Source organism: Boleophthalmus pectinirostris, unplaced genomic scaffold (genome assembly GCF_026225935.1).
Source record: "Boleophthalmus pectinirostris isolate CB_2022bp ecotype Guang Dong unplaced genomic scaffold, ASM2622593v1 HiC_scaffold_22, whole genome shotgun sequence".
NCBI classification, from domain to species: Eukaryota; Metazoa; Chordata; class Actinopteri; order Gobiiformes; family Gobiidae; genus Boleophthalmus; species Boleophthalmus pectinirostris.
Genome location: NW_026571190.1, coordinates 14,697,801 through 14,711,117, shown reverse-complemented (window position 1 = coordinate 14,711,117; position 13,317 = coordinate 14,697,801). Strand labels below are relative to the sequence as shown.

Below are 13,317 nucleotides of genomic sequence, written 5' to 3'. Positions count from 1 at the left end.
AGTCTGACCAAAGCTATTTCAGGCCTGAAGTTTAAGCTTCACTTTCTCGTGGTGACTCTGAGAAGGCCAGATCAGTGGAGCAACGATGTCACGAAAACTGGGCTCAAAGTGTGACTTTTAAAAAGATGTGACTAAAGAGGAGAGGAGTCACAGCGCGCACGGACAAGAGTTTGATATAGGACACTGAACTTTTCTTGTCATTCTGATCTGAGGAGCGAGAGGAAAGACACGACTCCCCCCTCCTTTCCTGTTCGCTCTCCCTTCTGTCCCGGTTGCTCCGTGGACAGAGAGGAGGCTGGCTGCGGTGTGTGAAGCCTGGGAATGAAGCTGCCTCACCTCTTCCTGATGCACGGGAATATGTGTCCTGTTCATCCTCATCCTTCAAAAATACATTAAATATATATTACAAAGTCTAATCAACCAAAGATTTCACGACCCCCCTGCAGTACATCCACGACCCCCCTGTTGAAGACCTCTGCTTTAGAGCAATATTGCTGTTTATAATGAACAAAATGTTGATCTATTTATGTTATAATTCAATAACCATTGCCTGAAAAAAGCATAATAAACTCTAACTCTAACTAATCAGGTGTATCTCAGTAGTGAGATCTGTCCATCTATCCTTGAGCAAAGCATTTGAAGTGAGGTGAAATTGTTTTCTTGTTATTCTAAGGTTGACTGCTCAATTCAGTGTAGATTGGTGTTGTGTCCTTGGGCAAGATTTTCCTCCAACCTTGCCTGTGTGAATATAGGGAGTGATTAGTGGTGGTCAGAGAAGCCATTTCCTGCAGATTGGCAGCCTTGTCTCTGTAGGTCAAGCAGGGTGATGTATATTGTTTTGAAAATGCTATATTTGCCAAAAACTACGTATTGACATGTTTTGTAAGTTTCACTTTATCAATTAACAAAATTCACAAACTAGGAACTTGCTTCAGCATCATGGTGCAACATTAAACAGTAAATGTAAATATAAAAATAAGGGCAGGCATTAAAATAAGGTGGAAAACAGACTGATGCACAAATAGAGAATATACAGTATCAGTGCAGTAAGTAGTTTAAAGTGACAGTGGCAGGTGTTATAAGTGACAGGTGTTATAGAATATCATGAGTCCAACCTGCTGCAGGCACTAAAACACTGGTAGTCTGTCAGTAGGAGTAGTTTCTCTCATGTTTAAGAGCTCTTCACGGGTGTAAGAGCACACTGACACATGATTTACACACTAAAACAAATAAAACAAATAGCACCAAATGTCACGGCAACTGTACATGACGCCATTTTGGACTGACAATCTGCGTCTCACCTCCCTTTGCTCCCTGTTCCTCTTTCAGAGCTACTACTACTGCACATCGCATCAGGTTTGTCAAGTTGCTCTGTACAGTTTTGTGTTATGTTTTTGTATATTTGTGGAGAATTGCTGTGTGGGAGCATGGATGTCATAGGCTTGTGGGCTAACCGTAAGGAGTGTTTGAACAGGGCTTGGGAGTGATCGCTATATTATTCAAACACAAATGAATGAAATCTAAAACCTCTTCAGGAATATTTTTGATGATGGAACAATGTTATACCATTATTTTGCTCTCTTTAAGAAGTAAAAAAGACATACTCAGGCGGAGTCCAATCGCCCAGGGCAGTTCAGTTGTGTGTTCCAGCTCCAGTGATGTGCTTTGGCTTCAGACTCTTATCGACAGCCAAAACCAAACGCACACAGCACATTACAATGCATTTAAAGTGCAACACACTGACTAATCGCATAATGTGCTTTTAAGAGGACAGTGTTCTGCTGTTTGTCCAGTGGTACTCGGTGGTCAGAGTGAGACAAACACTGTTATTCAGATTGTAATGTCGATGATGCTTTTAAAACCTGGGGAACAAAGGTCTGTTTGCTGCTTGACAAAGCTTTGATTACTGGCTCTATTTTAGTTACATTTCAAATCCACACATTGCTAAATCACTTTGTACTCCTGAGTGAACAACTGGTTTTCAGAAAAATGACCAGTCTCATAGCAATTAACAGTTTGGTTACAGTTTACAATAGCTACACTTTAAAGGTACAGTACGTTACTTTTCCTGCATGATTAAAATGTTAAAACTATACCTAAGAACATTCTCCCTGTAGATAGAAATGTTTTATGCCATTCTCTGGAATATTACAGTTACTTACAGTGGCTTTAATTAGGTGTGATGGACGACTTAAAGGTGCACTACTCCTAAAGAGGAGAGTCCGCTTGCCTCTATGGATATGTTATCTCTTTGCCTGGAATATTCCAAGGTAGGGCATTAAACATATCTGACTTGCATGTATTTAATTACTGGTGTGGAATAGCTCAAAAATACCTTGAAAAACATGAATTCTTACCACGTACAGGCTTCTCCATTGATCTGACCATTAACCTGTCTCCATTGTGATAACCAAATGTATGTATTACCATACTGTGAAATGATCAAGGCAAAACAGCAACATCTCCATAGAGACAAGCAGGTGGCAGACCAGACACCAGAAAAGTTACACAGTGCACCTTTTAAGCATAAAGAACAAATACAAATTATTCAGACTTAACTATTTAAATAATGGGTTAGGATTTTAAATAGTTACTAAGCCCAAATCAATCTTAATAGTTTGTTCCTTATGAATACATTAACAATTCAAAATAAAAATGTTTTCAATAGTCAAAAATCCTCAAATGTCACCAATAAACAAAACATTGAAACACATGAATACAAAGTGGCTTGTTCTGCCTGAATAAAAGTGCATTTTCCCATTTGTTTTGTCTATCCACTCGACACAGTTGTGCTTGTTGACATAATTTGAAGGCGTATGGATTTTTGAAGTTTCAGGCGGTTACCTCATGCTGGTGCATTTCGGGGACAGGATGAGCTGATGTGTCTGGTCTCAAACTGCCCCCTGAGGAGTGAGGTTAGGCCAAGAGACTGTGTGAGACACCTTTATCTAGTGCTTCAGGGGGAGAGGCGGTCATGCCTTGTAAGATCTGGCACACACATTACATAACAAAACATTGCATTATATCACAACCATCAAGACAGGACAATATTAGAAACAATAGTGTTGTGTTTTGTTTTTCTTTTGTTTTTCTTTTGATTACTTCTTATTCAGTGAAAAGTCCAGGTTCCCTGGTAAATCATTATGACCATTGAACTCTTGAGCTGTGCAAAATAAACCATAACCAATATTGGTGGATAGTGTCAGAGTGGAGTAGCAGAGAACCCATCTTCAGATCTTGAACTAGACCAAGTTAAGTAGGTGGTTTGATTTATACTGTGTGCTTTAAGCCATGTATTATCATTTCAAAAGGCCGTCAGAACCTAATGAGCTATCCATTATTAGAAGTTCTGTTTTTCTTATATGATGCAGATCTATGAGCCTTATGTAATGTAAGCTCTGTTAATTCAGTTTAATTTTAGACACATGAATGCTTATTTCTCACTAATGCTCTGAGCAGAGAGAATAAGCCCTTTCAGTGCTAACACTGAGTGAAGACAAGCCCACTGTGTTTACTGTGGAGGGGCCAGAGCCACAGCCTCAGGGCAGCCCCTATGGAAAAGGCTTTCTTTCACAGAACACTTTTAGTTTCATACAGGGGGCATATACTTTTCCAAAACTTTACTTTAAATAAATATATTCCCCCAGTCACACCTTAAAATGCACACTTTATAGACTACATTGCCCCAGTGGCCTCTTCGATCATTCACTGCCATGGTAAAGTCATGCTACGTGATGCTAAATGTTAGGTTGGAAGATCCATCTTCCATTGGGGTTAAATTGAGTGGACTGGCTTTTGAAGATACAGTATAGCAGCTTAAACTTGGAGTAGCCTGAGGCAGACTTTTAGCCCACAAAGATATAGCTCTCCCTGCCCTGGTCTGTCTATAGAGGAAGCAAATCGCTCGTACGCACCAAGAATACATTTGGACTTCACTGTAGCCTGGGTATGTGGTGGTCTGGGCTGTGTACAAGGTTATATTTGAAAACACATTTTTAGAGGGGGGGCATATAATTCAATTTGAAAATGAAATAATTTCCTGCTCCCTTGGGGTTTGTTTACTGGCAACACTATGTCTTATGTGACATTGGAAGGAACTGAAACCTTCCACAGCCAGATGCCACAGAATGTAAGTTGAATTTTGTGAACATATGAACTTACATTAATTTATTCATCTGAACTTCTGTCTGTAATCACAAAGGAGGACAGCCTAATCTAGACACTATACTGACTAATGGGGGTACACCGTGAACTATAGTGATTCCTCATTTCTGAAAATATGATAAGAAAGAGCAAGTGATAGCGACTCTGTGTGAAGAATGTAATTTTCAACATTAAATAATAGTTCCATTAGCTCAGTAGTGGTCCATGGGCATATACGCGTCTATGTGCTCTTATACGTGTTCTGATACAGCTCAAAATTATTCTAAAGCTATTCAGGTTTCAGCTATTTTTGGTTTCGATACTTGTTGAAAAGAGTATCTAGTTTTGACATTTTTGACCACCCTTCTCTTGTTTATTATCATGTCATTATCAAACTATGTAATATGAATAAATTAACTAAAACAAACTAAACTAAGAATCTCAACCAACTCACAGCCAAAAAAGAACTACACCAGGAACTAAACCATCTCTCCTCCCAGCGTCTTTTACCTTTTGTTCACTAGAGACTGGCAATTCTAAGGCTGAGATTATCCACATGATTCTAGTGAAGGTTTATGGAATTTAAAAACACAGTGGAGCACTTTCTGTACTACATGACCTTACAAGGTGTAGGTAGAGTCCTGCACCGGGTGTACCCGCGGGTTCCTGACAGGTATGGGCAAATAGTTGCAGAAACGGGAGGGTTTTAATGTTCTGGAATTTTATGGGCGGGTATGCGGTGGGTAATGATTACACACGGGCGGGTCAAGACTAAACCAGGACTAAACCAAGATTAAACCAAGACTAAACCAAGACTAATCTTGGACTTAAGAGAGAGAACCTCAAGCTCGCGGAGGAGGGTGCCTACAAAGCGCAATCGGGTGACGGCTGCGCTTACCTCCGTGGAGTTCCGCGCGGTCCTTTCACCTGCGGTCACTCAATGGTCTACAGGGGTGCACCTCCGAGCCCATCCCGACAGTGAGTTCTGGTTTAGTTTAGGTTTAGTCCTGGTTTAATACTGTTTTTGTCCTAGTTCAGTCCTGGAATCAGTCCTGGATTAGTCCTGGTTTATTCCGTGGCGTGTGCGGCACAAAAGTCCGACATCAATGATCAGTGTTTCTTCTGGTCAGTAAATAATGCCTGTGAAGTGATGACAGTTGAGTCACGTCTGTTCGTATTCGTACTGAAGAAAGCATAACCGTTTCATTTAATTTGTGATTGTAATTCCTGAAGTTGTAACTTTTCAATTCGTATTCTGATAGATGCTTTAGTTAGAATGCTTTTAATATGTGTGTGATTTATCCGGGCGGGTGTGGTGCTGTACTGCACGGGTGCGCGCGAGTGTGGGTCTCAAAAAATGGACCCGTGCAGAACTCTGGGTGGAGGTCATGGTGGAGATATGCATTTGATGAGGAAACAGCATTCTAACATAGATCAGAAAATATAGGCTTTAAGAATTTCATTTTTGTCACATTAGTTTGCCAATTTTTGCTAAATTGCCCTTGTCAAACCCTACGTGAATGAGATTACAGACATCAGATTTAACAACTCTCATCTGATAAATGAAATCAGATAATGATCCGATTTTTGGTGTAAACATAGCCAGCATCTGTATTGTTTGTACAGTGAAGTCTTGGTTTCTTCAGTGCCTATGTCCCTTGTGTCCTTCACATCTGACAAATGCATCGAGGCGCAGCCCTCCTCTCCACAGATCTATCAGCTGTCTACAGTGAGGGCCAGGCCTGGGCAATAAGCAGGGAGGAGATTCATTATAAAGCGCCCTGAAATATTGATACGAGTTTCAACATTGATGGTATTACACAAGCCCTATGAGCCAAGAGGAAACCTAATATCGAGTGAAACATCCAAACCAAAATGACGGGGAAAGTTGCAGGGTTACATCAGCAGGAATCAGCTTGGGCTATTTTATTTCCTTTTCCCGCCCTAATCTTGGTATTTTTGATAAAGTTTCACATTTCAGGCTCTTATCTACAATTAAAATTTTACAAGGGACAGTCAATAAATGATCACAAGTGGGATACAATTTCCGAATAGTTTTCAATATATAATAGTTCTGTCTCAATTTGGGTTTTTGACAGATTGGCAAAAAATAACAACCCAACTCAAATCAGTTTACTCTGAAGCAGACCCATAATGAAGACTTTTGAGAGCTTTTAACCATGTGACAGTTGTTTCCCCTTCTCATTTACCCTGTCAAAGCTGTATCTGGAGTGATTTGTGCACTTTTAAGCAATCTTTAATCACTTATTTTCAAGACACCATATTGCTGATCAATCCCCATTTTCACCATCACTGGCATACACCCACTTTTCTGCACTAGCTTTGTTCTCCAGTTTTATTTTCTTAATCTGTGACATGCACGGGATTCGGCAGAGTGGCGTAGTCATTTTGGTACAAATGAAAATAAATTCCCTGTGATTTAAAATGTCTAAATTCAAACATAATGATCCACGGGTGTCATAGATTAGCTATATAGCAGAAACAAGCACAATAGGTCTTCTTTAACAGCTCAAACTGAATACAGCTTTGAAATGTGTGAATATTTATCTTCTGTATTTTTAATAACAGTTGATTTAGACAGTTTATCAGACTTTCATTTTGTCTTCCATAATGTCACATTTATATAACAGCAAATTAATAATTTTACTGCCATTTTGTAAAAAAAAGTATGTATAATATTAAACCACTGCAAAATACTGTGCCATAGTTTGGTTTACGTACTTCTTTATAAAGCACCTCAGTTTGTAAAGACTGTTTTGAAGTAATGTACAAAATCCGACTAAATGGTGTGCTCACACTTGGCCTGGTCTGGTCCTGGTTCGTTTATATGATGAGGGTCTAAACAGAAGGTGCAAAAGTGGCATCGCGTATGCACTTTTTATTCCACGTTTTTGGGAGGAAATCTGCGTGCATACGGTGACGCAAAAGTGTGTGGAATTTGATTGGGTATACATGCCATCCGACATGTTTGTTTCTCTGTACTCTATGTATGTGGCGTAAATGCGTACGTGACGTGAGCAGATCTAACCAGAGTTTTGTGGCCACGATATGATATGTTTTCGAAACACTTTCGATTCAGTACGATTCGATATGATAGATTTCAAAATTGTTTCGATATAGTTCTGTGAAGAACAAAGACTAAATCATGGTTGTGACACTAAAAGTTTACTAAGTCTACTAAGTTTGTGAAAAGTTAATATGAAAACACACATTTTACACAAAACTGTGAAAATATCAACACAATTGTAGCTCTTACACAAAATTATTTAGCAAAATATATCTACAAATGCTCTTGATATATCAATACAGCAGCCCACAATATCGATACTGTATCACCAAATTAAATGACACGATATATCAATATTTCAATATTTTTGCACACCTCTAGTCTTGGGTAGTGTAGACGGAAACGCTACAGCGGAGCGTATTCAACGTTTTCACTCTGGAGGGTGGTTTCAGACGTTTTCATTTATAAGCCCCAAAAAAGCTGTCACCATCTAAATGAAAGACACTTCCTGATAAAATACTTTGTTGTTTTTACCAGCAAGTGTTCTCATTTAAATGGGTCCCAAGTCCCAATTTTTAAGTGTGGGGACTAAATTTGTATACACACTCACATTATGGGGACCTGCTTTCCTATGGGAACAAAAATCAAGTCCCCAAATGCTTTCTTATCAAATCAACAACATAGTTCAAATGTCAGATTAAAATAGGTTAAACGTGCATTGTGTAACTTTGCTGATGAAGGGTCCGTCAAATGCTTTTCTCCATGGAGATGTAACTACTTTGTCTGGAATGCTTCACAGTATGGCATTAAACCTTTTTATCTTCATACAGACTACACCAGACCAAGTTACAGATCAGATCTGTGGAGAGGCAAGCTCACTCAAAATCAGAATGCCTGTTTTTCTAGGTATTTTTAAGCTATACAACCACCTGTAATTGAATAAATGTAAGGTAGAGCTGTTTAATGTCATACTGTGGAACATTCCAGGCAGAGCAGTGACATGTCTGGAAACATAAGTGACGGACCTTCAACCAAAAAGTTACATAGTGTGCCTTTAAGGTTTCTTTTTCAGTTAGGCAGTTAGTAACTGTAGCTTAGGTTAGGATCAGTCTCCAGGAAATTAATGAAGTCAAAGCAACATACCCAAAAAGCATATTAACCCAACATCTGTTTGACTTTGTGTGACCAAGCTATTGAGTTCATTTCAGTTCAATTTACAACTCTGAATAGTTCTTTGCCAGCTTTTCCTAATCTCTTTTCAAACCAGTGTTAATACTTACGATACTTACACTATTTTATTTCCATTACAATTAAATATGCAAATGTTCTTTAGCATTAAAACATTCGGAGACATTAAATCCCCGGAAAGCTGCTTGGAGCCATTTCACAAACTCACATTGGAAAGGAGGCGACCCCATTCATTCTGGTCAAGGTAATTTGCTGGATATCTCTATAGCTTTACAGGCCCTGATGAGAGACTTTAAAGTGAACCATCGCCACTGCCCACAGACATTTAAACCAATCGAGTAGAGAGCGGCCAATTCAGACTCCTCGTATGAAAAATCTCTTCTTTTCAAGCTGGGTATGTTTTATTAATTCACAGTGCAACATCCAATGGGACTTCTTTCACAGTACTGGCTGCGAGCAGTTGAAGCGGCAGTGGCTACAGAATAGACAATCTTTGGACTAATGCATTGTGTAGAAAATGCGAATCGTGCGGCGTGACAAGCTTACCTCCACAGTGAGCTCTCGGTCACGCTGTTGAGGTTGAAGTCGAATAATTTGGTCAGCATCAGAATCACCTGCGAAACCAGATAAACATTTCAGTCAATACCCAGTGTTTGAATACAGCTCAAAAGAGTTCAGTGTTTTGATTCTGTACACCACTGACATGGACAGCAGCAAAAGGGACAGAATTCAAAGAGAAGCAACAAACTGCGCTGTTTCAATGAGCGAATTTGTGTCAGTTAGTGTGGATGTTCCCAAATCTTTGTTGTGTTATTTCCTGGCAGTGGTACAAGATTGATTTTCTATGTTTAACTAGCCTGTTTAAATGTGCACTGTGTAACTTTTCAGGTTTGGGATCTGCTACCATAGACATGCTATTGCTGTGTCTGTAATATTTCACAGTATGGTATTAAACTTATAGTATATAAGATGCATTTATTAAATTACGGGTGTTTTTATTGCTCAGAAATACCTTTAAAAACATGCATTATTATTGTAAGTGAGGGTGCCGCTTCACAGATCTCACTTGTAAATTGGCCTGGTGGCGTCTCCTTCTAATTTCTACGGAGATTGAAAAGTTTAATACCATACTTTGGAATATTGGAGGTAAAGCAATAGCATCTCCATGGTAACAAGTAACTGGCAGGCCCTCGACCAGAAAAGTTACACAATGCACCTTTAAGCATGTGTATTTTTTGCATTTATTCATGTTCTTATTACTGTAAGTCAGACATGTCAAACTCAGGCCCGGGGGCCAAATTTGGCCCGCGATACAATTATATTTGGCCCGCGAGATCATATCAGATATGTATTAAAGCTGGCCCACTGGCTACAGATAGACTATAGAGACATTAAAATGTTATTATTTTATGTTATACTTGTTCCGGATTCAATGTTTAATCAAAACTATTCAAAACTGTTTATTAAAGAAGAGAAAACATGCAGATGTTGTTGAAATGTTTAAATAAATATTTAGTTTGGTCCATGACTTAGTCCCAATTTTTAATTTTGGTCCTCTGTGAATTTGAGTTTGACACCCCTGCTGTAAGTTGACTTGTTACCATGTAGATAAAAATGTGTAACAAAGCAATAACATCTCCATGGAAACAGAGAATTGGGTGGCACCTCTACCTAAGAAAGTTACACAGTACTCCTTTAAAAACAATGAACATTAAAGGTGAAATTAATTATCTTTTTTTTATCTATACACTTAACTATAATTAAATGTAAACTACAGACAAGGCTAGTTTATATGGGATTCTCTTTACACAGTTACATAAAGAACTAAAAAATATATATAAATATATATCTGTAAAGAATTTCCAACAGCCTGTTTGTTGATGTTCAGTTAAAAGCTTTATCCTCATCCAGCACACTGTTACATTCAAGGAGCTAATGTAGTTTGCATCATCTCCAGCCTCCACTATACTTCACCATTTGATCTTTTAATCTACAGAAATACTGTAAATAAACAAACATGTAGTATATGTCTAGATAAGATGAAATGAAACTTATGATCAAAACCCTTTCTGTTGCTTGAGAATAACCAAAAAGCACACTAGTCCCTAAACACCGACTGCAGAAAACAAAAGAAATGCGATATGTATGTAGATTGAAGTTTCATGAGTCTGTGTGAATCCTATTTTTTTTTTTCCATAATAAAAACAAGATCTTTGTTTGAATACACTAATCAGTCCGATGTCTCCTGTATTAATGGTTCATCAATGCCATTTTTACTGTATATCAGTAGTTTGTTGGTAGTTTCAGTGCAAATAACAGCGGTAGAAAGAGACTAAGTACAAATACTCACATTACTGTAATTGCGTACATGATTGGGTTAATTGTATTTTTAGAAGATATACATGTAACTGAGTAAAACTGTAGTCATATAATTGTAATTAGCAACATTTAAAACCATAGCAGGAACTGAGTGTAGCCCCAATTGTCCCACTACATGGTTGTCTCTGATTCTTTCTTTTGATACTTTGCAGTGACATCATGCTGGGGGTCTTCTATATGTTTGCCTATGTGTATAAGAAGGTTCCAGCTGTGGCCTGGGCGTTTCAGTCATGATACAAGAGCATTCATTGGGCGTTCCTGGTAGCAGAATTTCACAAGGGATACTGGGTATAACTAGCCTGATTCATCAGCCGGTTTGACTTTATAGAAACCGTTTGACTTCGCTTTACAATTTGTTTGCTCGACAGTAGGCGGGTACTTATTTTCATTTAACCAATTGCTGCTATTTGGTCATGATGTATGTACTGTGCAGCTAATGGGGCTAACTGGTATATTTAAGCCTTTCCCAAATCCCGTAGGAAGAAGGGCAATAATTCCTAAATATTCTCTTTGTTCCGGTTTTAAATCCTTGAACTCGGGAATTGTTGCCAACACACACATATATGTATATATAGGGCTCTTCGCTGATTGGCTGGTGCCCTAATTCGCACTTTTGGGTTTTGTGTGAACCGTCTAGTACAGACATGTCAAACTCAGGTCTGGGGGCCATATTTGGCCTACGAGATCATATCAAATATGTATTAGAGCTGACCTGCTGGCTACAGATAGGCTATAAAGACAATTTAATTAAAGTGTTGTTATTATTTTATATTATGGTTGTTCTGGATTCAGTGTTTAAGCAAAACTATTATTAAGTATTTATTTTAATAAGAAAAGGTCTAACACTACATATTGCGAAAGAAATGAAAACTTGCAGTTTGTTCTTGAAATTTTTCAATAAATATTTAGTTTGGCCCACAACTTCGTCCCAGTGTTTAATTGTGGCACGGTGAATTTGAGTTTGACACCTCTGGTCTAGTGTATTCCGATTCCTGACCTAGTAGCTGGAGACAAATTAAATTGAACGGAGGTATTAGGTGACACCAGCCTGGCTAGGGTATAATGTCATTTGCCCGGGAATTTTTCGTATGGCACTGGAGCAGCTTTGTCTCCAATGAAAGACCATGTGTCAGTAAGTTGGTTATTTATTTCAACAACATTAATTGAGAAGTGTTCTGATGTTGGCTGTATCACTGAGATAGACGCTGTTTCCTCTTAATTGTATCCAAATCTGATATTAACATTAGCAACACGCATTTGGTAATAGCGAATCTCATGTTATTTCGTATATTAACAGCTAGCCAGAAGAAAGCCACATGTTATACTGTTTGTAGTAATTATTTTACGATGTAGCCAGTATTACTGCTTACTTGGTGGATGTGATGCTTAGTTTTGGTGGTAAACAGTATAACACGTAGCTTTCTTCTGGGTAGCTGTTAATATAAGAGACAATATGAGATTAGCTACTACTGAATGCTTGTCGTCGCTAATGTTAGTATTGGATTCGGATACAATTAGGATACAATTAAGACTAAACAGCAGCTATATATATAGAAATGATCGTGTTGTAGCCTAAATACATACGTCTATGGTTGTAACCATAGCTCTCCTTCCTCCCGCACTCACTATTCTTGTCTCTTTCCCCTCCTCTTTCTCTCTCTAGACTGTATAAAGACGTATTAGACTAAACCTTCTAGAGCCGCTCGACAGTGAGGATGTTTACTCGACAGTTGTGTTACCAAGCTAGTTTGATGCTAGTCCAAGTCTGCCTGTGCAAGCTCCTAAACGTAAATCAAGTGGACTGAGATCTAATTGGACACACGTTATGTATTTGGCTTAGTTTGCTAACGTTTACTCTATGACTAGATGTTATTTTGGAACTTCTCTTTCTAGAGACCTAACTATCGAAAGCTGTTAATCCGGATGTTGATGTTGACAGTGACGAGGAACAGAGCCCCCATCCACACGGGAACGCCCATAGCACGAGAACACCCATTTGTGTCCTCAGCAGGATGATTTTGATGTGTATTGGGAGAATGTTCACCAGTTACCAAGTATCAGTACCTACAAATGCACGTGACATTACTACATAGCCTATGCCAAGCAGGGCTGGCTATCATTAAGAGGTTGCTGATACGATACATACCTTGATACATAAGCCACAATACGATACATATCTTGATACAGCGCACTTTCAATTCGATACGATATATATTTCAAATCAATTCAACATAGTTCAATAAAAGTAATGGCTAAATCATGGCTGTGACACTTAAAGTCTTTCTTAAACCATTTCTTGTGCCAAGTCATAATGAAACACACCCATTTTACTCCTTAAAACTGTGAAAATGTCAAATGTGTTGCATAAATGAGTTTCCTTCCACTAAACAAGCAACAAAACTGTAGCACTGTAACAAAATAATTTAGTAAAATACACCAAAAAACACTCTTGGTGATACAGTCTTCCATCACTATAATGCGGTTCACCTTTTGCGACCTCGCTGTTTTGCTGATTTTTTTAGTGCAATTTTGCATTCTTTTTTTTTTTTTTTTTTTTTTTTTTTTTAGAGCTTATGAAC

At 38.4% G+C, this 13,317-nt stretch overlaps 1 protein-coding gene across 1 annotated transcript in view; it reads right to left on the bottom strand.

Annotated features, from left to right (window-relative positions):
• The window catches only part of LOC110159892 (VPS10 domain-containing receptor SorCS1), a 473,381-nt gene that overhangs the window by 155,877 nt on the left and 304,187 nt on the right, over positions 1–13,317 (bottom strand). The window contains exon 5 of the mRNA XM_055158440.1: positions 8,906–8,973. Coding sequence (XP_055014415.1) covers positions 8,906–8,973 — 68 coding nt within the window. The remainder of the gene's footprint in view (positions 1–8,905; positions 8,974–13,317) is intronic.